This window comes from Rhinolophus sinicus, chromosome 8 (assembly GCF_057876585.1).
Source record: "Rhinolophus sinicus isolate RSI-liver-muscle chromosome 8, RSI-T2T, whole genome shotgun sequence".
NCBI classification, from domain to species: Eukaryota; Metazoa; Chordata; class Mammalia; order Chiroptera; family Rhinolophidae; genus Rhinolophus; species Rhinolophus sinicus.
This window is the reverse complement of record NC_142508.1, coordinates 12,580,690-12,604,194: the sequence shown is the minus strand read 5'-3', so window position 1 is coordinate 12,604,194 and position 23,505 is coordinate 12,580,690. Positions and strand designations below refer to the sequence as shown.

The 23,505-nt window shown below is 48.3% G+C and overlaps 2 protein-coding genes across 6 annotated transcripts in view; one reads left to right on the top strand and one right to left on the bottom strand.

Annotated features, from left to right (window-relative positions):
• The first annotated feature begins 89 nt into the window (after window positions 1-89).
• STRA8 (stimulated by retinoic acid 8) lies at window positions 90-17,549 on the top strand. Its single transcript, XM_019749906.3, has 8 exons — window positions 90-5,366; window positions 6,520-6,595; window positions 7,196-7,280; window positions 8,688-8,921; window positions 9,807-10,095; window positions 12,510-12,583; window positions 14,531-14,642; window positions 17,394-17,549. The coding sequence occupies exons 1-8, from the start codon at window positions 5,175-5,177 to the stop codon at window positions 17,466-17,468; spliced, it is 1,137 nt and encodes a 378-aa protein (XP_019605465.3). The 5' UTR covers window positions 90-5,174; the 3' UTR covers window positions 17,469-17,549.
• LOC109457695 (solute carrier family 23 member 2-like) overlaps window positions 13,496-23,505 on the bottom strand; it is a 34,098-nt gene continuing 24,088 nt past the window's right edge. For 2 of the 5 annotated variants that reach the window (XM_019750790.3, XM_019750785.3), the window contains exons 8-12: window positions 22,829-23,082; window positions 21,739-21,903; window positions 21,245-21,353; window positions 21,055-21,150; window positions 18,963-19,709 (exon numbers count right to left, since the gene is read on the bottom strand). In XM_019750790.3, the coding sequence (XP_019606349.3) occupies window positions 19,453-19,709; window positions 21,055-21,150; window positions 21,245-21,353; window positions 21,739-21,903; window positions 22,829-23,082 (881 nt within the window). In that variant the 3' untranslated portion in view covers window positions 18,963-19,452. Of the gene's footprint in view, window positions 14,849-18,962; window positions 19,710-19,749; window positions 20,113-21,054; window positions 21,151-21,244; window positions 21,354-21,738; window positions 21,904-22,828; window positions 23,083-23,505 lie in introns of those variants that run through there. The other 3 variants (XM_074315335.2, XM_074315337.2, XM_074315338.2) reach the window with 3 other exon arrangements.

Here is a 23,505-nt window from a genome sequence, read left to right as displayed (position 1 = left end):
CAGCGCGCACGCACCGCGCGCTGTGGCCCCACCCCGGTCCGTCCCCAACCCTTCGCGGCAGGTCGAATAGGACTGGGACGTTGGAGAACATCCCAGGTCGTCACGAGGCGGGCAGGGGGCTGAGGTGCCCTGCTCATTGACATTGTATCGCGGAATCCTCTGTGCCCTGCCCTCGTTTTATAAATGGGGGAAACTGGAGCCCCAAGAGGTGAAGTGACTTGGATCAAATCACACAACCAGCTGTGTCATCCGGGAGTTCTAAGTCCCTCCAAAGCCCTGCTTTCATTAATAAGACTGTCATCAACTACACGGCAAGATAACCAAGATACACTGTTAAGAGAAAAAAAGACAAGTTTCAGGACAGTATAAACAATATGGTCCCAGTTTCTTATTAAAAATATATGTGTGTGTGTGTATGTGTTTGTGTGTACATGTTAAAAATTAAGGAGGATTATACACTAACCGCTTATAGTTGTTTTCTCTAAGAAGTGAAGCTATAAGGAGCTTTCACTTTCTATTTGTTTCATCTTTTTGCTTGAATTTTTTACAAAGTGTGTATATTTTTGTAAGCAGGGAAATAGCCAATATCTTTGAGCCTTACTTTCCTCATCTATAAAACAGTGACGATGTCTACCTTGCAGAGTAGTATCGTGGTTCCCTGAAAATAAAACCTAACCGGAAAACAAGCCCTAGCATGATTTTTCAGGATGACATCCCATGAGCATAAGCCCTAATGTGTCTTTCGGAGCAAAAATTAATATAAGATCCGGTCTTATTTTCAGGGAAACATGGTAATGAAAGTTTAATAAGATAATGCAAAGCGCTTAGCATAGTGAATACCCATCTGTAAAAAATGTTTGTTCCCTTCTCCTTCCGTCTAATGGTATAGCTTTCTGGATTTGTCAAAGCACAACTCAGAGTCGTTATTGCCACTCTGCTCAGACCCTCCATTTCAACTGTATGGAAATTTAGCTTCAGAGGGCAGGCTCTCTCTTATTGTGCAGGGAGTATTTTAGGAGAGAATCTATGTTACTATTAGCGGGTATTTCAGGGCAGGATCTCTGTCACTGTGAAGAGTATTTCAGGATAAGATCTCTGTTAAAAAGAGGGGTATTTCAGGAGAGGATCTCTGTTAAGAAGAGTGAATATTTCAGGACAAGATCTCTGTTACCATGGGGATAGGTATTTCAGGGCAGGATCTCTGTTACAATGAGGGGGTATTTCAGGGCAGGATCTCTGTTACTATGAGGGTTTATTACTGGGCAGGATCTCTGTTACTACGAGTGGGTGTTTCAGCATAGAATTCTATCACTGTGAGGTGAGTATTTCAGGACAGGATCTGTTACTATGAGAGGGGTATTTCAGAGTAGTATCTGTGCTACTCTGGGTGGTATTTTAGGACAGGATCTATGATACTATGTAGAGTATTTCAGGAGAGTATCTCTGTTACTATGAGGGGAATTTTGAGGGCAGGATCTCTGTTAAGATATGAGGATATTTCAGGACAGAATCTCTGTTACTATGAGGGGTATTTCAGGACAGGATCTATGTTACCTTTGGCTGTGTATTTCACAGTAGGACCTATGTTACTACAAGGTGGGTATTTCAGGGCAGGATCTGTTCTCTTGGGAGGGAGGGGTCCAGGTCAGAAGGTGATGGTGAGTGTTTAGATGTTGCCAGGGAGAACTTTGATTGTATCCAAAGCTGGTGAGAGGCCACCAGGAGGTTTCAAGTTCTCCAGAAAGTTCATGAGCAGAGCCTTCTGCCCCTTAACTGTGGAGAAGTTTGACTGAAGTAGACAAAAGTTCTTTATTTTAAATAAAGAAATCAGGCTGCTGCAGTTAAAGAGGCCTCTTATTAACATCCCACCCCAAGACTGAATTTCCTCTAGGTACAGAGCTGCTCCCCAATGAGATGGCTGCAGGGAGGCAGGTGTACTAGGTGTGGTGGTTGAGAGGTGGGGTAGGAGGTGACTAGATGAAAGGCTGGCCAGGTCTGTTTCTGAACCTCTGTATGTCCTCTTGGTGCAAAGGTACGGCTCCTGAATGCCCCCTGTTTCTATAGGGTCCCAGCAATGCTGCAGTGGGGCTGGTGATGGGAGGCAAGGAGCAGGGCCATGGAGAGAAACCTGGGAGTGGGGAGAAGAAACCAAGAAGTGGGAGGGAACAAACTGTTCCCAGGCTCTCAAAGACCCTGGGTCAAAGTTCTGCCTGAGGACCAAAAGGTACAGGGCCTTTACCTAGGCAGAATTTTGTAGTGAAATGATCATTTTACATTCACCTTAAAAGGGAGAGGAGAACTGACTCTTACTGCATACTTTCTATGTGACAGTTTCTTTATACATAACACATCATTTAACGTTCACCAAAATCTGAAGTTGAATTTCAGGAGTGCCGACTGCATGCCAGGAACCCTATTAGCATGCTACAGGTTGGGCTCATTTATGGTCCTCAGGGTCACTGCAAGGTGGATCCTGGATTAGAATCCAAATACAGTCACCCCCAAGCCCACGCTGCTTCAGCCATAATAGATCTTGTCTAATCCATGCCCCAGGGAGAAGCAGCTTGACAGGAACAGCAAAGAGACACCTGGCCTGGCTGCTACTCCTAGTGTAAAACTGATGTAGTGGGATCGTGACCATCATGACATATTTAGGGGTGCAGGGATTCAAGCAAAAAGACACCTAAACACAAGAGTGTATTTTACATTTGGGAAGAAATTATTTTTTTCCCTAAACTGGAAGAATACCTGCTTCCTCCTGTCCCAAAGAGTGAACACTTTTTCTCTTTTCTTCTTATTTTAACCAGAGCTTTTAAAGGTCTCTTCCAACAACCCCTCTTACTCCCCATTCCCATTTCTTCTTCCCTTATTAAAAACATCATCCCCCTGTCCTTGATTTTATGTGTCTCTCAAGTTCCGTGACACCTACATGTTTTCATCTTTTGCTCTGAGACCCAGGGCCTTGTGCCCTGGACCCTTTATTCGAGGTGATTTCTCTAAGCCTGAGGGTAACCCTATAAGGTGGCATAGCCCTGTTTGATAAAACCAGGGCTCAATGGCAAGTGAATGGAACCAGTTGGAGGACATCCATTTAGTCTTGTGTGGGCACATACAGACCATGTGGAGCACTGAGATGACACAAATGTCACCTCCCTATCCCACTCCGGGTCCCCTTGAAAAGGAGTAATCACCCCGCAAGGTGAGAAGGTCAGCCTCTGCCCCTCCCTCTGCTCTCCTCCACTTTTTGTATCTCTCAGACTCCAAGTCACATTGTTTCTTCCACTGCCCACACCCTCATTGGCCAATCACCGTGCATCCCCATTGGTTGTGGGGGCCAGTAACACGCCGTGATTGGTCCCTGCCTCTGTGTGAGGTGCTAGGTCTTTCTTTATCTCGGTCAGAAGCCAAGATCCCCACTCTGGCTGGTGGGGGTCGAGGCTCGTTACTACTGTCATCGCGATCACCGCTGTCACTACTGTCAGGGCTTCAGTTGGCCGTCAGTGTGTCCAGGGAGTGGGTACGTCCGTCGTGTGCACCGGTGCCCATCCCTCTGACTGTGAGTACTGACTAAACGGCCTTTGGCCGTGTAGGTAGGTGTTGATGTGCATGTGAATTGATTCAAGACGGTGCAACCAAACCAGACTTTAATGTGAGCATTTGTATATGTCATCGTGACGGCCTACACATTTCTGAGAATAAGTTTTTTTTTTTTTTTACATGATCTGATAAGCACAAGGAATCAAAGCAAGCTGCCTGTGGGTTGCAAAACATCATCCAGCATATTGTATGCGTTTGCCTAGGGTTTGCTAATGAGAATGAATCACACTCGAACGTTTTGTGGAGCATGCTTAGAAATGACTGAAAGCTTCTCTGCACCTTATTGTTATTATTTTTTTAATTTAGTCTAGGGAGTTTTAAAAACGTCAGCTTTAAGCGAGTCTGAAGTCGTGTTTTAATGGGAAAGTATTTGGTAATGAAAGTATGCTTTGCTTTATAGATGAGAATTAATAAAAATATGACAGTGTGAATGTCCACAAAATGCCTTTTTAGGAGAACGCATCAAGGAAGCAGTCTTCTAACTGCGTTAGACTAAAGGTTATGCTTAGCAAGCTGACCTGATGAACAGGCCGTAAGAAGTTTTTAAAAGGGAAAATTTGTCAGCGCTATGGCTGTTCTGAAATGCCTAGTATTATTTTTGGTCCCGGTTTCCTGCAGAATGAATGAGCTTGGTACAGAGAAAGTGCACAGTAAACATTTGTCCATGGTGCTTCAGTCCCCAGAATTCCTTAAGATGCAGCTTCCCACACGGCTGTGTGCTCCGTGCCCTGCTGCTCTCTGAATATGAGCGCTTACGCTGCTTGCCCTTGTTCCAGATTGTCATAGAATCATGACAATGACCTTAGAGAGGTGGAAATGTTTAAACTGTAATCCACTTAGAGACTTTTTCACCTCCTTTATACAGATAAAGAAACTAGCAAAGTACAACATAAGAATCATTTTCAGAACCCACTAGAAATAGGACAAGGCAAAGCCACTTGTACTTCTCGTCGTCGTGTGACTTTTTGCTTTCTTAGGTGGAAGAGTGCATTCTCTTTGACATATATATATATATATATATATATATATATATATATATATATATATATGTATGTATATAAATATGGCAGTTCATGAATCTAAAGAATACACCTTGATGGATTTTTTTCATGTCTATGCCCCTGTGTAACCACTACCCACATCAAAGTGGGGTGCATTTCTTGCGGTAGGAAAGATCTCAAAGGGTGAGACACCGACCTGTTCAGCTTTTAACAGACTGTAAGGAATAAGATCTCAGTATATGGCTTGCTCTCTTTGGCCTCAGCAGTCACTTAACAAGTGTCTGGTGAGTACCTGTAATGTTCTGGAAACTTCCTGGTGGAAAGCAGCAGAGCCCTTCACCTGTAAGTCAACTATGAGCAGCTTGTGTTTTTAGGAATTGAGCTTAAATAACAGATTTTGTGTAATCTGTTGTTAATTGCGTATCTGTTATTAGTGCTATTCATTGGTTTGGGACCTTTCACTTGGGAGTGGTACCCCTTTTCTTCTTGTTTCAATCTGCCTTCCTTTTTTTCCTTAATAGTGTATCTTTATTGTTTAGGGACAAAAGAAAGCATAATATTACATTGCAGCTTATAATGGCGACCTCTGGGGAAGGAAGCAACCCCCATGACAGAGCCACATCCCGGCCCCTGGCACAGCTGCAGGAGCTAGAGCCCCGAGTAGCCCGTAGACGCCTGTCCCAGGCCCGCCACCGAGCCACCCTGGCAGGGCTCTTCAGCAACCTCAGGGAAACCGTCTACTCCCAGTCTGAACTCACAGCCTCAAAGGTATGGGGAGACCTGAGTGTGGGGAGGAAAAGTCTCCCCACGTGGAGGGACCGTGGAGCAAACTGGGGACTGGCCTGGAGCTGCCACCCCCACCGACCTCTGAGGGCTGGGGCCTGGGTGGGTCAGCGATCACCTGTGGACAGTTCATGTGTGCTGCTTCTCTCACTCTGCTTGCTGCCGGGCTCCAGGAGGCTTGTCCATCCCTCCAGCTGGAATCAGTTCCTCCTCGCATGAGTTTCCACAGCCCTTAGCTTCTCCCGCTTTTTAGCGCTTACTGAATTTTAGCTTGTGTTAAGAGTGGTTGTTTCCATGCTTGTGTTCCCTGTTAGAAGGTCAGCACCTTGAAAGCAGGGGCTGTTTTCTTTACTGTTCGTCCCCAGGCTTGGCACACAGCTGTGCCCCTTATACATGCATGCCTGATGAATATATGTCAGTGGTCAGCATCATAAACAATATTAATAGCATTTCTCATTTTTGAATAATCTTACTGTTGTCAGTTTGACTTTGGTAATATTACATATGGAGAGGAAGAGAGGGAGGGAGGGAGGGAGGGAGGAAGGAAGGAAGGAAGGAAGGAAGGAGAGGAGGAAGGAAAGAAGGGAGGGAGGAAACGCTTGGGATTCTAGTCTTGCAGAATAAGAAATTCAGAGTTCAAGTTGACAGAGCATTTAAGTTTTTTAAATCAACTGGAGTGTATGCATTTAGCAAATGAAAAATGTTGTTAGAATAGCACATTTAATATTAACCAGCCAGTTGCACCTTGTGACAACTGAGCAGAAGTTAGTTTGGGGCCTTGTGCCAGCCTGAGGCTGATATTCATTCAGACCGCCTCTCAGTGACCATTTATTCCACCTTCAAGTAGGGTATGTAGCTGTTTGATGTTTTTGCAGCCCTAATAGTTTGCTGCACGCAGCTTAATTGTTTCCGAGCACTTGGGTATTTTGGTGAGAACCATTTCCAGGATGGAACCATTTCCATCACACCTTCTGCGCATCAGAACAAACCGCCTACCTTCTTTATCAACAACGTCAAGGATTGTGACTCTGCAGCTGAAGGAATGTGGCCTCAGACCAGAGAAGGGGTTCCTGTGCCCATAAAACCAGTCTCTGCAGCAGGAGGCCACTTTTTCAGCATCGCCTGTCTCTGTCCTCAGTGGCAGGTTTTGAATAAAGCGAAGAACCATATTCAGGAACTGGAACAAACTTTGGATAATCTGCTGAAGGTGAAAGGTAATAGGTCCTACGTGCCACCCCCACCTCCCTCCCAGGGAAAGGCTGGTTGGTTTTCTATTGAAAACAGAAAGATTGGGTTAAGCCAAGTGAATGAATAGTTACTGAGAGCCTGCTGTGTGCCAGGCACGGTGTTTGGGCCAGGGGTATGATGAGATTCACTGCCTGTCGCCAGTCCCTGCAGGCCGGCAGGACAGACAGAAGTCATCAGGCTGTGTGAGCATGATGAGAGCCAATCGGGTGCAGTTGAAGGATGCCTGATCTCATCTTGACGGGCCAGAGAAGAAGTAGATCAGTGTTTGTCAGAACCTGACTCCCCTGCTGCACTCACTTTGGGAGAGTTGGCTGCTGGGGGAATATAATTTAATGAACTGACGGAAGCTGAACTCTGAAAGGGATACTTTCAGTGTTTTGATTGAAATGGGCCAGTCCAAGAAGCCTCCCCCACCCCAACCTAGAGTTCTTCCTCACATCTAGAAAGAGGGGTGCAACTGGGCTCTCAACTCCCTAACACTAAACTGGGGTGGGCTTAGGGCCAGGGAGACTCTCGACAAAGACCCGACTTTCCCCTTTGTGACGCTTGCTTTCAACTCCCAACAGAATCCTTTAACCTAGAGGATGGGCATGCAAACAGCTTAGAGGAGGTCAGGGAAGAATATGCCAGCATACACTCCAGAAAGCCCAGGTAAGACCCCCCAGGAACCAGGAGAGTGGCATATGCTAGGCATTTCCTGTTCCGCTGTGTCACAGCAGCTCCACTGTCCCCTCCAAAATGCAGGGCAGACGAAGTGGTGCTGCCCACCCATTTAGAACTTTCTTGTGCTGGAAAGGATTCTTTTCTATTTTAATCCAATAACATGCACTGGATTTTTGGGAGGGATTATAAAAATCCATGCTTAGTACAGAACATGTCAAAAATACAGAAAAAGCCCAAAAAAGAAAATAGAAATACAAATTGTTTCACTTCTCAAGGGAAACCGATGCTGATTTCAAAGCATATCCTTCTAGGTTTTGTTGTTGTTGTTGTTGTTGTTAAGTTTGCATATTCTTTGCCCATTTTTCCTCTTGGGTTGGTATCTTTTTCTCATTTAGCTATAGAAGCTCTTTACGTATAACGAAAAATTAGCTCTCTGTCTAGTATCTGACTTGCAAACAAGTTTCCCTTGGTCATTGATTATTTTGCTTTTGATGTTTTAGGTTTTTGTTGTGGCCACGCAAAAATGAAGTCGAATCTGTCAATCTGTTATGGTACCTGAGTTTGGGTGAATACCTAGGGTTCCTCTGCTCTGAGATTTTTTAAAAAAGAAGGAGAATCCTCCTAATTTTCTTCTGGCTCACTTGCTTTTTAACTCAACACGAAACTTTGGGGATTATTCCTATGGGTATGAAGAGATTCTGGGGACAAGTCCTGGTTTTCCAAATTGCATCGTCTTTGTTTCATTCTCTCAAATGTGTCCTTGAAGAGCAGAATTTCAAACTTTTGATGAAGTCCAACTTAATCATTTTTTTTTCTTTTATAGATTGAGCTTTTGTTGAACACCTAGTATTTCATGTGTTTGGTGCTGTTGTAAATAGTAATTTTCAAAATTTCCATTTCCAATTGTTCATTGCTAGTACATAGAAATACTATCGATTTTTGTTTATCGTATTCTGCAACCTTGCTGAACTCCCTTCTTAGCTATAGTCATGTGTTTGTAGGTGCTTTGGGAACACACACACACACACACACACATCAATTAAGTTCACAAACTTTCCACCCTTTTTTCATGTGTGTATGTGTGTGTATATATTAAAATTGTATTAAAACTAGTGGTTACCAGAGGGTAAGGGGGGTGGGGGGTGGGAGATGAGGGTAAGGGGGATCAAATATATGGTGATGGAAGGAGAACTGACTCTGGGTGATGAACACACAATGGGATTTATAGATGATGTAATACAGAATTGTACACCTGAAATCAATGTAATTCTACTAACAATTGTCACCCCAATAAATTTAAAAAATAAATTAAAAAAAGATTGTATTAAAACTTTTTGTGTCAGTGTTCACAAGGGACATGAATCTATAGTTGTCTTGTTCCTGTTTTCTCCCCAGCCTGGTCTCACATACGGGTCGTCAGAAAGGCTATGCCAGCTGGTGCTCCATCAAGGCAGCTGGGAACAACACTGAGGAGGAAGAGGAGGAGGAAGAGGAGGAGGAGGAAGATCACGAAGAGGAGGAAGAGGAGGAAGAGGAGCAGGAGGAGGAGGAGGAGCAGGAGGAGAAGGAAAACGTGGAGCTCCTACACTCTGCAGTCACCCTGTCACCAGACCTCATGGAATTTGAACGGTGGGACTAGCCGAGACAGGTGGTTTCGTGCGTGGCTGGAGCTCCCGTGCAGAAGGGGACAGAGGCTCCAGTGGGGACATGCTGCTGCCTCAGGGTGCTCTCAGGCCAGGCCCTGAGTCATGGAAGCTCCAGAATTTCCCTACAGGACGGGCTTGGGGATGAGGCTGGCAGAAGGGCTAAAGAAGTAGTCTCCAGGCCACATTTGCAGAGCACATCCAGTGTATTTCCTTAGACTGGGTGTTTATTTGGAGTGCCTTTGGGCAGGGTGACTGATGGGGATTATGAGGCTAAAGCCCCCCCCACACACACACACCCCACAAGTCTGTTTTTGGCAGCATTACTGGTCTTATAGAAAGATGACGAATGGCTCACCCAGACTCCCACTGCCACTCAATGCCCCTCCCCAGACTCGAGCCCCTTGGCTGTCACGTTGGCTTCTGAGGGTTGGCTCAGTAGAAGGAGGCCCACTCCCCAGCTGAGCCTGACTTTCAGGCCTCCAATTAAAGCAGGTGTCAAATCATGCCTGCACTTCACGGGCTTGGAATTTTAAGCAGTTTTCCTGTGGGGTGAGAGCTGAGCCAGCCAGGCCTCTCATCCTCTCTTCTATTGGGCGGAGAGCTTCCCAGGAGGCCCTGGGAGGACGGGAGGGTTGGGGAAGGACCTTAAAGCACAGACCTGTCATCCATGGCCCCCAAGATAGCTTCTGCTCCACAAGGGTCAGGGGCACACAGAGACTAGTGAGGCTGAGCGCCCGGTACACACAGAGCTGTGGCCGGGCCTGTGAGGCGTGGACCACCCCACACACGGCCTCCTGAGGAAATGGCTTAGGGAGGGAGGTTCGGCCACTAGCTTCAGGTCTGGGAGATAGTGTCATTTCTGTTCCAGGTATCTCAACTTTTATAAGCACACAATGGACCTTCTGGTCGGGAACGGGATCGTGTCCTCTCAGGAGGTGACGCTCCCCATCGTCTCTGCGGCCATCTCCCACCTGTGGCAGAACCTGTCTGAGGAGTGGAAGGCCAGCCTCCTGCAGGCCTGGGCGCAGGAGCACAGCGGCCTCCCGGGCATCGCCGCAGGGGCCTGTCAGGACCCAGCCAGTGCCGAGGGCAGCATTAAGGACAGCGGAATCGATAGCCAAGGGGCCAGCTGCTCACTCCTCTCCACCCCAGAGGAGGTGAGCAGATCCTGTGGGTAGCACTCCAGGCTTGGAGACATCAGGGACTGCTCGGGGTCATTTAGCAAGTTTGAGATGCTGTTTGGATTCTGGCCCACACAGTCGGTGTCTGATTTTCTTGACATAATCACGCCCAGAGAAGAGCATTTCATTTTCTCCTATTAGTTTCCGGGCCTTTCCATGGGGATTATAGAAGAGAAGGCTTATGTAGAAGGTTGTAGCAGTTAGGATTCTTTTGGCTGCAAGTTATTGGCTCATTAAGCCCTGAAGAAATGTACTACTCACACTGGGAGGTCCGAGGCAGGGCAGGCTTCTGGTTAGTGTCTTGCAGATGTCACCACAGAGTCGGTCCTTTCCTTCTCTCTGCTCATCTTCAGGCTGGTTTCTTACCTTTCTCTGCTCCCCACTTTTCCTGCCCCGTGTGACTGTAGAATGGCAGCTGGTAGCAATCGAGTTGTCATTCCTCCTTCTCCACATCAGGTAAGAGAGAGAAAGATTTCCTGCGGCTCTTTCTTAAGGGCCAAGGAAGAACTTTTCCAGAAATTTCCACCAAACCCTCTCTCATTGGCCAGATTGCCAGATTACTGAGCCAATCAATGACTGGCATAATCGAGATAGAATTACGTTTGGACCAATCAGGCCCAATCCCTGAGAGGAGGTCAGTTCCCACCCCCATGAGCATTGCTACCACTTGGTGAAGTTGGCTTGGGCCAACCTAGGGCTGGGTGACAAAGTGAGCAGAACAGAGAGCAGTTATGCCCAAGGTAGGGACAGAGCCACAGTTACTCCTGCTGTGGCTTCTAAATTAGTTGCAGTGAAACGTCTGTAGCTCCTGGTCCATCTGGAGAGCTTCTATCGTGGAACAGCCCCTGGACTCGGGGTCAGGTGTGCCCAGGAGGTATGCCCTCTCAGTTCTAAGAACAGAGGCCCCGTACATGTGCTGGGCGCTCCAGAAGGGCCACAGAGCCTGGCCGTGCCCCTCCCAGGCTGGCTTGCATGAGGGTTGCTCAGTGAGGACAGTGTGTGGCCTGCGAATTTGGTGGGCAGATTGGTTGAGGGCAGGAATTTAGGTCCTGGGTCCCTGTCTCAGGCCTCCCAGGGAGGAACACACAGACGATGGGCTTCTGGGCTGATGGACATGGGAGCTCAGACCTTTCAGTGACCCTTTTCCAGATCCTGTTTGAGATGACCAAAGGGATTATCAAAAAGGACACCAGAAAATGTCCAGGAAACCAGGAGGGGGGCCATCCACACAGCCAGAGTCTTAAGGGATCAGCGGAGAGGAAGCAAATTGTAAGATGACAGGAAAGGCAGACACAACTCAGGCCCAGAGAACTTCCTCTCCTCTTCCCAGGGGGACGGCCTGTGTGAACAGGGTGCCAAATAAAGCACAGCATGCCCACGTAAATTTCTAATGTAAGAATGTCCCCATGCAATATTGTATCTAAAATTCAAATTTAACTAAGCGTCCCGTATTTTTATTTGCTAAAGCTGACCATCCTAAGTGTATGTCATATACCTGTGGAATATTTAATATTCTTCAATAAATTAGGGGAAAATAGAGCCCAAACCTGTCCAAATTGCAAGGTTGCACCATTGGGAATATGTGATATAATATGCCTAGGGAAAGGATGGAGGGAAATAGATCGATATGTCAATAATGGACCCCTCCAGGTAGGATTGTTTCTCAGTGATTTGTATTTTCTTTTTCTATTTTCCAAAATTTCCATGATGAACATGTATTTCTTTTATGAAGCAGATAATAATAATAGCGAACACGTTTGAACCATTATTATGGGCCCGGTGCTTCACATATATCATCTTATTTAATCCTTGCAACAACTCTATAAATAGGCACTGTTGTGATTCTGGTTTATAGAGGAGAATTCGAGAGATTAAGTCACTTGTCGGAGGTCACACAGTTTAGTGAGTGACAGGACTGGATATCAACCCTCCTGCAGCCTAACTTCAGAGCCCACTTGACCTCTATATTCAGCTGCCCTGGCACGAAACTGCTAGATTGCCAATCCTGGGTTCCAATCATCACTCCACTTCGGGAGGTGTAGATGAGCCCTTTTCCACTGGAAACTGAGGCTCGGCTCTGGCTGTTGCGCCTCACGCCTGAGCTCTGCCTTCTTTAGAAAGAGGATCCCACAGACCTCAGTGCTTCCTTATCCTCTCTGCCATCTCTGGGGTTGGCAGTTTGTTTGGGGGCGGCAAGAGATTAATATTCACCCCCTGGGAAGGTTACCGAGCAGAGACCCTGGGATCTGGTCCAGCTTTAACAGGCACACCCTCAGGGATAAGGGGTAAAGAGAGAGATTCTTCCTGCTCATCTCTCCCCCCGCAGCACAGAGCAAGCGTCAACTGGCAGAGTTATTTCTGACACAATGAAGCTCTGTGCCTTCTTTCAGCTCCTTTTCGAAGATGCCTTTGATGTGGCAAGTTTCCTGGACAAAAGTGAGGCTCCAAGTACATCTAGCCCCAGGTGAGGAAGGGGTGTGAGACGGTGTGTGCAGGCATGTGCGTGTGCATATGTGTGTATGTGTGAGTGCGTGTGTGCGTATCAGTGTGTGTACCCCTGCTGGGATGTTTAGGAGCCTCTGCCCTGCAGCCCCGCAGAGGGGTGTGTGATTCAGTGGAAGTTCTCAGAGAGCCACTTTTTCCTGTGATTCGAAGTGGGCTGGTCCTAGGATTGTGCCATTGGCCTGGGGATGATATTGTCTGGGGCTTCTTCAGAGTAGAAAATTCTTCTATCCCCGCCCAAGGCTGAGACCCAACAGGTTATCAACTTCAGGTTTCATGTTGCACTGTTCTCCCAGGGAGAGGTCGCTTCAGGCAGGTTCCAGCAGTCATTCTGGCCTGAGAGGTGGGCAGGGGCCTCCAGAGCGGGGAGAATCGGGGCCAACATGGAAATGGGCCCTGTGCCCTGAGCTTGAGAGAATCTCTGAGCCGTGCAAGCTGGGGGGCGGGGGGAAGGAGGGGAGCTGCTTTTCACAGGGCTGGTGGCAATGGATGTGAGAGGAGGGCGAGAGGGGATGGCTGACCCCTGGAATGAGAAGACACAAAACCAGATCTGGGGAGATTTGAAAACAAGGAGCAGCTTCACTGAATCTGTATGGCTGGGATGTTTTCTCAGAGAGAGCTCGTTCAGGACTGAAATTCCCTTGCTACTGTGGAAAGCAGTGGTTTTACAGCCTAAAGGCACAGGCTGTTCAGATACCTGTCCCTGGTACCCTGGCCACCTGCTGGCAAAGGAGGCGTCAGTGAAAGTCCTCCTGCTCCACCCCAGCCTAGATACACTTGTCCCAAATGTCCACCACGATTTTAGGTGACGACTCGGGCTCTTCTCAGCTGTGTGTGGAGCGTGATTCTTCCTGAAACTGGCTGGAGGCAGATACTCTGTGAAAACAACTTTACTGAGAAGTTGCCAAAGTGTACTTGCCAAGCAGTATTTGGAACTGCTTACCCTGCTGGTGGAACAAAAAAAAAAACAACCAATTAAAAAATTCTTTTTTGTACTTTCCTGAGAAAAGGCAGGGGCTGCTTGCTGCCAGAGGGTTCTTAAGCTGCCTGGGGGACCTCATTCTAGGGGACATGAGGTCAAAACGCCAGCTGTCCCCGTGTGACTCACAGCTTCTTTGCTCTATGGCCCTGGTTGTTGGGCTTCTCTCCTTGTCCCAGGAAGACACTGGAAAAGGAGTCTGTGAAATGGGCCTTCTCTCTGCATCAGGGCTCGTGATCCATGTTAGACCTACTGGATGGAGGCGTCTCAAGGGACAGAATTAAAGTGCTCGATGTGCCCACAGGTGGGACCAGAACCGTGGGGCATTGCTGTAGAGTAGAGCTTCACACTGAAGGAGAAAGGAAATCTCACTTGCTTGTTCCAGAGGCCACAGCTCAAGTAACTGAATTACCCTGCTTCCCCAAAAATAAGACCTAACCAGACCATCAGCTCTAATGTGTCTTTTGGAGCAAAAATTAATATAAGACCTGGTATTATATTTATATTATATTATATTATATTATATTATATTATATTATATTATATTATATTATATTATATTATATTATATTATATTATAGACCCGGTCTTACATTATAGTACAATAAGACCGGGTCTTATATTAATTTTTGCTCCAAAAGACACATTAGGGCTTATGGTCCGGCTAAGTCTTATTTTCGGGGAAACACAGTAGGACACAAGATCCAATCAGTCTCTGTGTAGTCTCACTTCCACAGCAGATTCCAGCCGTGACATTGGAGCTGAGGCAACGCAGACCTTCCAAGAAGGGCTCCCAGCTGTCCAAGAATCCAGCTGGGTGTTTAAAAGGTCTTGGTTCACACTGTAATCCAAAAACTTTAGGGAGTCCAAACAGAGGTAAAAGGTGAGGCTTCTAAACATTTGCTGTTTCTTCTTTTTTGCTATTGTCAGTCCCATGTTTGTCAGCTGCAACCCAGAGAAACCAGAGGAGAAGTTTCAGCTCTATATGCAAATCATCGACTTCTTTAAAGGCCTTTGCTGTGTTAACACCGAGGTGAAAGAGGTAGGACAAAGCAGAGCACAAGGGGACCTCCACTTGCCTCCCTTATGATCCAGAAAGGGCTCTTGAGGGGAGCCTCAGCTGGATCTCACCTGGGTCACGCCACAAGGGGCCACTGGCAGGGGCCGTTCTTGCATTCTTTCTGGCATGCTCCATGGATGGTCGACGTCAGCCTAATGCAGCCTGTGCAATGGAAGACATCAGGGAAACTGAGGAAAGAGACAGAGGGATGCCCTCAGGACAGACCTTGAAATAGCACCAGGTCCCCGGGCCTGCTGTGTTCAGGCATTCTGAAATATTGTGTCACTCCTTGACACCTTTCCAAGAGGCTGAGTTGTTTCCTCATCTTCTGAGACCGTGGGGTAATATTTGCTGTCAGCACTGGAGGGATATGAATTTCTGCTTCCAAAAGCTGATTGTGCAGCTTTCAATGACATAAGTCATGGGGGTCTTGGTTAGGAGATTCATTTCAGAAGCTTCCATGGCAAGAGGAGGGTTTGCCTGAGTCCCCAAGGGGCCAGGCTCTTTCACATTCATAGCCATAGTAGAGATTTTCTCTACTAATTTAGCAACAACACAACTGTTTATTTTAAAAGGTCAGTGGTAATCATGAAAATGTTGTCTAAAAATAATTAGGACAGCTTTTCAATAGGCTGAGGAATAATTTGGCCCCTTTCCCATTAATCCTTCATGGGCTTTGAGAATGGATTAACAAGACCTGCTTCCTCTCCCCACACAGAGCAGAAAAGAAAAGGCAAGTAGGGATGGGAGTATCTATACAAAGCAGAGGAGCTCAAACTTGAATCACCTTGGGAGCTTATTGGAAATGCAGGTTCCTGTTAGCCCAGCACCCGAGCTCCTCATTCAGTGTTTTGAGATGGGGCCCTAGGAATCTGTATTTTGAACCAACTGCCCAAGAGGTTCTGATGCAGGAGGCCTCCAGCTTTGATAGCTGCTGGTGTAAAGAGGGAAATTTCCATCTTTCCCGCACCCACCTCTCCCTGTCAGCGTTGTCAGCGTTGTGGGAGGCAGCTGGGTGAAACTTAGCACCTGTATTGGTTTCCTAGGATGCTGTGACAAATTACCACAAACTCGGTGGCTTAAGACAAAGAAAATGTATTCTCTCCTAGTTCTGGAGGCCAGAGGCCAAACTAAGGTGCTGGCGGCCAGGCCGTCCCTGAAGCTCTAGGGAAGAATCCCTCCTTGCCTTTGCCTGGCTTCTGGCGGCTCCCGCAACCCTCAGCTTTCCTTGACTTGTAGCTACATCACTCCAGTGGCAGCCACTGTCCTCACAACAGGCTTCTTCTCCTTTGTGTCTCTCTGTCCCTCTCGTCTTCTTATAAGGACACCAGTCATTTGGATTCAGGGCCCACCCTAAATCCAGGATGAGTTCACCTTGACATCCGTACCTGGTTATATCTGCAAAGACCCTATTTCCAAATCAGGTTCCAGGTGGACATGAATTTGGGGGGACTCTATTCAACACACTTCAGCACCCGATTCCAGCAGACACCCCTCACAGCTTGTTGTTTGTGCAGATCTGCAGCTGAAACATGCCTCTGACACCCTTTTCAGGGGCTTAAGGAACTAGAACATTCTATACAACATTCAAGCACTTTGTGTGACAGAAACTTGAGCATGTGGTTCTTTCCAGGATGCTTGGCTTCCTGGTACCCTCTACACTCTGCTGTTGTCTTCACCCTGAACAAAGGGCCTGGGTGATTTTCCTTTGACTACCCCACCCCCACTGTCTGATACACTGGCTCTCTGGGTGCCCCACCCCCATCAGAAGAGCATGGAGAATGAGGACCATTTCTCAGAGCTGGAAAGTCTTCATCTGTAGACTCATCCCCCAATCTGGCCATCACCCTTGGGACCAGGTCCCACATTCATGAGATGGTTGACTGGGGGTGCTTCCCAGGGCCCAAGGGAATCAACCCCAGAGCAGCAGGGCCAACAAACTACAGGGGTCATTTCTTGCTGGGATGGGGAGAGACAGGAAGAACAGAAACCCCAGGACATACTTTTAGGAGAAGAGGTCATGGGAGTTGGTCACTCTAAAAGGAATGAGAAACCCTTGCTAAACAAACATAATGCTGCTTCTTTGAAAAATCATCTCCTAATGGCTACCTCCTATACATGGTTTAAAATTCAAAAGTTACCAAGAGATATACAAAGAAAACTTAGTCTCTCTTCTACCAATGTCCCGTGGCTACTACTAATGTTCCCTTCCCCAAAGGCAACTACCATTACCAGTTTCTTGTACAGCCATTGAAGGGTATTCTCCAGACACTCATATATTCTTTCAAACATAAATGGTAGCCTACTATGCACACGCTTTGTACCTTGCCCTTTTAAAGTTGTATATCCCACAGATAGAGAGCGATTACATTCCTTTCTCTGAAACAGCTGCGTGATATTCCATTGGTGGGTGCTTTATGGTGCAGTTCACCATCCTCTAGTGATGGGCATTTGGATAAAGTTTTAAGATTTCCCATCTCTCTTATGGGATCCTGGAGGTTCCCAGGATAGGGAAGAAGCCAGTTCTGCTGTATCCAGGAAAAGCCTTCCTGGAGGTCACAGAGTGAAATGGAAGCTTCCCACCATTGACCCTATTTCCTGGCCAGAAGCTGGAGATGGAGATGCCGCTGAAGAGATGTGGGGTAGAGACTGAGGGAGCAGGGCCCCCTCTTCCGTCTGGGGCCAGGAATCCTTAAAGAAAAATGTAATCCTCTTCCACCCTGTGTTTTGCAGGAAGAGGACCTTCCCATGGACGATGAGATAATAATGCTGAGGTGCACAGAGACCTTTGACGATGAAGACTTGTAATGCAGATGGGCTGAGAGGGAAGGGCATGACAGAGGTGGACAGTTTCCAGCTTTGAATGCGGCAGCCAAGGTTGTACCTGCCTCCGCCTCTGGGACGTTTTGGATGGACTATCCCAGAAGCATTGTGATGGTGTTAGTTTCTGATTATTATAAAGTATTAAGAGTAGCATGGCTCCATGTTGGTCTTTCCGGGTTGTTTGCTGTAAGGGGCTGGCCAGCGGCAGGGCACACACCTGCTCCCACTGTGGTCCTTCTATTCAGCGAGTACTGGGTGCAGTTGAAGCCTAGGCTATGAGCCTTTCAAGAAGAGGACAGGCAGGACCTGTCCCTGGAGGTTCCATGACACTGGTACTTTCAGCACACTCTGGGTTCAGGGTGTTGTTCTCGTGGATTCTAGAGAGTTCTGGAGCCCACGCACTCATCCTGCATGTTCTGGGAACCCAGGAACACTGCTGACCTCAATGCTGTGTTACACGATATCAGGGTAGAACCAGCTATACCTGCTTCTTCTGGTAATAAAGACTCCTGAATGGAGTCCAAGCCAGGTCCCACAGTGTTCTGAGCACTTTCTGGCGAGGCTCCTGGACAAAGAGTGTATAATGGTCCTGGGCATGTACACTGGATGCGATATTTGGTCAAACATTATTCTAGAGGTTCCTATGAAGGTATGTTTTAGATGAGATTAACAATTAAATCAGTAGACTTTGGGTAAAGCAGATTACTCTACATAATGTGGGTGGGCCTCACCCAATCAGGTGAAGGAGTGAATAGCCCAAAGGACTGACGTTCTCTCAGGAGAGAATTCTGCCAATGATTGCACTTTGAGCTCAGTCTTGAGCTACAGCTTTTCCCAACCTGCTAGGGTATATCCTGCAGATTTTGGACTTGCCAGCCCCCACAATCACAGGAGCCCATTCCTTATAGAAATGCTCCCTCTGTGTGTGTGTGTGCATATGTATATATATATATATATATATATATATATATATATATATATATACACAAAAATACATATGTATATAAATGTGTATATATATTACATATAATATATATTCTATATATACTATACTGTATACTGTATATATTATATAATATATACAGTATATATATTATATATATACTGTATATGTATATATACTGTATATGCATATACATGTCTGTGTACATGTGTAGACATGTGTATATATGTGTGTGTGTGTACATACACACAGCCTATTGGCTCTGTTTTTTCTGGAGAATCCTGCCTAATCCACTAAGTGTGCAGAGAGAATGGGTTCACCTGGCTCTTTACAGTTCACACGTCATGACAGCAGCGGCTCCCCTCCACTGCAGGCACCCGCAAATGCTTTGGCTGTTTCATCTCCCCATGAAAACCTGACAAGCAGTTGAGTCTTAGGCGCCAAACCCAGTCCTGTCTACTCCACAGCCCAGCTCTCACCGCTCACAGCCGTCCTGTGATGCAGGAGCTGACACCCAAGGACTCGCACTGGGCGTATTGCAAGGGTTACAGCTTTGCCAGCACTTTACTGTTTACAAATGGCAGCAGTACAAAGGGGAAGGGCCTGGAGGGGCTGGCCAGGCCGCCTGCCTCTTTGGGGAGGAAGAGACCTGTTCTTTCTACCAACAGCCCCCTCTCTGTCCCGTGCGCCACCCCAGGCCTGTTTCTCCCAAGGTATAAAAATAGTGCTGAAAGCATGTGGACTAATTGAGTTTCTGTGTGGACATCGAGTTACACTGGTTTACACTAGAGACAGGAGCCCAATGGAAAATGCAGCTTGAGGCCAGGCCTTGGTGACTAAGTGACCAGGTCAAAACACGCTTGTCATGGTCTTCACCTAATGCTTATTTGGCTGCAGGGGGGTGCGAAGTGCCAGAGGTTCTCTGGAGGGCAGGTACCCACCCCTACATGAAATAGAGAGATTAGCACATTCTGGGGGTGGGGGTGTGTGGAGAGGGCTCGGGGACATGTGCAAGGAGAGAGCTCTTCACATCCTGGTCTCTGTGGCACACTTTGGGCTCTTTCCTGAGGAAATCTGGGACATGAGTGTGAGCTGGCTCACTCCCATGTCTCCTTTCCCACCATGTTCCAGTCTGGGCCAGAAGGGGAGGTAGCGGGTACAGGAGGAAGTGCAGAACTTGGTGCCAATCCCAAAGGGGAAGTTGTAGATTTCTGAGACCTTCGTGGTGTCCTCAGACTCCTGGATTTGATTCCATGACAGGAGGCCCCTCTCCTCCAGACTTCCTGATGGGAGACAGTGAGCAGTAAAGACTGGACCCCCGACGGAGAGGGGCGGAGGGGGCTGGAGGGAGCCTCTGGCGCCCCCTGCAGGCACTCGTGAGGTCTCCTCTCAGGGCCCTCCACCTGCCAACTGAACCTTCTCTTCCTCCTCCGAGCCCATCTCAAGAATCACAGCTCAGCTCAGCTCATCAGGCATTCCCTGAGCTCCCACTGTGGGGCTGACATGCTGCAGAGCTCCGGGTAGGACCTTATATGAACCACCATCTTTTCCTCGTCTTCGGGGGGCGGGCCTTCCCACATCTTAATGTTTCTAGAATGCAGACGCATTTTACTCTTGGTAGAGAGAAGAAATGTAGAAAACAGAATACCACGAAGCAGGTGCCATCATAGAGGTCCTTTCAAGAGGCTGTGGGAGGGTCAACAGGGAGCACCGAAAGCCATCAGGGATGACAGCCCTGCACTCTCCACCTTCAACGTCCTCAGCACTTTGAGATTCGGTTTGCGCACCACTGCACTTACTACCGTGCATTGTAATTGCTTTCTTGTCTCTCTCCCCTATTAGCCTGTGGGTTTCAGAAGGCAGGGGGCATATCTTTCTGCTCTTTGTATTCTCAGTACAAGCACCTGGAACACAGCAAGTGCTCAATGAGATTTTACTGAAAATATGAATGAATGAATGAATGAATGAATGAATGAATGAATACATGTGTTCTTTCTGCCACCCACTAAACTTAAAGCTCTAAAAGAGCTGGGCCTGTGTCTTTTTCTTTTTGCTTCTTGTATATTTCTCCCCTAAGGCCCTGTTATGAGCTGAATTGTGTGCCCCCCAAAAAACATGCTGAAGCCCTAACCCCCTGTACCTCAGAATGTGACTGTATTTGGAGACAGGACCTTTAAAGAGGTGACTGAGTTAAAGCTGAGGGCTTTAGGATGGGTCCTAATCTAATCGGGCTGTGTCCTTATAAGAAGAGGAGTCCAGGACATGGGGAGACACCAGGAATGCACACACAGAGAGAAGGGCAGGTGAGGACACAGCAAAAAGGTGGCCAGCTACAAGCTTAGGAGAGAGGTCTCAGGAGAAACCAAGCCTGCCGACACCTTTGCCTTGGACTGCCAGCTTTCAGACCATGAGAAAATACATTTCAGTTATTTAAGCCCCCCAGTCGGTGGTATTTGGCAATGGCAGCCCTAGGAAGCCCTTACAGGCCCATCCAGCCCACCCAGGGCCTGCTCAGGGTACACTGTGGCCCATCTGACATGGTCATCGGGGCTGCAGAAGCAATGTGGGAGTCCCACACGTTAACCACCTGTCTACACCGCTGGCTTACGGAGAGAAGGAGAGCCTTACCAGGGATGGTGTTGTCCAGTAGAAAGCCCAGAAATCCCCCGACAAACATGCCCGTGGTCAGTAGCACCTGGAGGACTTGGTCCAGCTGGAGAATCCCTAGAGTGGAGACAAAAGTGACAGGGATTCCCAGGGACCAAGGGCCCCGCTGGCTCTGCCTCGAGTGGTCATAGTCTAGAGGGTGGGGACTCACCTGTCTGGAGCTTGTCGGGGTTCTTGTTCACCCAGTTGGGAATGGCGAGCCCACAGTACATGGAGAAGCCAAAGACAAAGATGTTTCTGGACGAGTTCATGTCCACGTACTGTGAGAGAGAGGTCCTCGTGGCAGCCCGGAGCCTGCAGCACCTTCGCTGCACACCGATCTAACACCCCTCCAAGTGCTCCTGCGCTCCCACCCCACCAGAGGCTTGGGGGCGGGGGGAGGCTGGACTCAGAGCAACACACACTCTCCATGAGCAAGCCAGGCCCTGATTCCCACTTGAACGTGGGAGGTGAGTGGTTTGGATAATCCAATTCGAACTGATGCAATTTCTGTTTTTCAGACATTCTGGCTATATCTTTCTTCCATTGGGGAGCCAGTGTGGTTTCTGGGACCACGGATCACCCGCCCTATTCCATTCATCTCAGTCCCTGTGGGCTCCCTGCCAGCGATGCAATGCTTTGCTTCCCCAAGGGCTCCGGGCTCACCTGCAGATTGGAAATCCCCACGGCAGAGATGACCCCAAACATCACCAGGTACATGCCCCCGATCACAGGGGTGGGAATCGTGGCAAACACAGCCCCTATCTTCCCAAAAACGCCCATCAGGAGCAGCACACAGCCCGCAGCGACAATCACCATCCTGCTCCCCACCTGCAGGACTCAGGGAGACAGGGATGAGGAGCTCAGGGCCAGCCAGGCCACGTGCCCCGGAGCCCTCTGCCCTACTCCGGGGCACCTCGAACAATGCTCCCAGGGGCTTGCAGGAGCAGCACCGCCTAAGCTCAGAATGACCCCCCTCTGCTCCCACATGGGATCTGGGAACTGACGAGGGTGTGACCAAGTGGCAGTTGAATATTCAGGTTTGGAGCTCTGACACAGGGCTGGGCCAGAGGTAACAAATCTCCCACCCAAACCTCAGAAAGTAAGGGATTTCTTTAGTGCTCACAAAGCCTTGGTCTGCTGGTACCAGGACAGACTTTCTGCCAATTGAACTGCCACAACCAAGAAGGGCAAGCGTGGTAAAAAGCATGGTGGCCCTTCAAAGAAGTCACGTCCTAATCCCCAAACCTGTGGCTATGATACCAGGCATGGCAAAAGGGACTTTGCAGGTGTTATGGGGTTGAGGATTTTGAGATGGAGAGAGCACCCTGAATTATCCAGGTGAGCCCAACCAAATTACGTGAGTTCTAATAAGCAGAGCACGTCTCCTGGCTGTGGTCAGAGGGAGACGTGGCTATGGAAGCAGGGTCAGAGAGACACAACGTTGCTGGCTTTGAAGACGGAGGACGGGGACCATAGCCAAGGAATGTGGGCAGCCTGGGTGACGGAAAAAGCAAGGGCATGGATTCTCCTGCTGAGCCTCCAAAGAGGAACACAGCCCTGCAAACGCCTGTATTTCAGCCCTGGGAGACCTGTGCCAGGCTTCTGATCTCCAGATCAGTAAAAGAATGAATTTGGGGTGTTTGAAACCACTAAGTGTGTGCTAATTTGTTACAGCAGGAATAGGACTCTAATACATTGAGTAACACATGTAGGTACCCAGCCTGCTCCCAGGAGCCACCGTCGGAAACCTTACCCTGGTGATACCCAGTGCTCCGACATTCTCGCTGTAGGAGGTGGTGCCGTTCCCTGTCCCCCAGGCCCCTGCCAGCAGGCAGCCAAGGCCCTCAATGCCAATGCCACGGTTGATGGCATGCTTCGGAGGGGGTGGGGCTCCCACCAGGCGGGCACAGGCATAGTAATCGCCTACTGACTCCACCATCGAGGAGATCACCCCGGCTATGATGCCAAAGACCCCAGCCAGGCTGATGGTGGGGAGGCCCCACTGTCCTGAAAATGCAATGCAGAGGGAATATTAATCCAGAAGATAACAGGCTACTGAACCCCCACTAATGCCTTTGCACATCTTCGACCCCACAACTGTCCAGAGGCTCTGGCTCAGACTCCTGCCCTACCACCCGTCCCTCCCTGACAGTGGGTCAGATGCCCTGACCTTGAGGTCACTGTTCACAAAAAGAGCCAGCAACAGGGTGTCTCCCCAGGAAGGCTTTGAAGCATATGGAGACTGAGAGTCTTACTCAGGGAGGCCCCAGCTCCTGTCCATGGGGCAGACCAGCCCACCCTGGAACTTGAGCCAGGAACTGTGGTGAAAGGAGACGGGAAGTGGCCTAAGGGATGGCCTTGAACTCGTCTCCCCAGAAATGTACTCATTCAGTGCTGGGCTCCCCCCTTGTGTAGGATCGTCCAAATCCG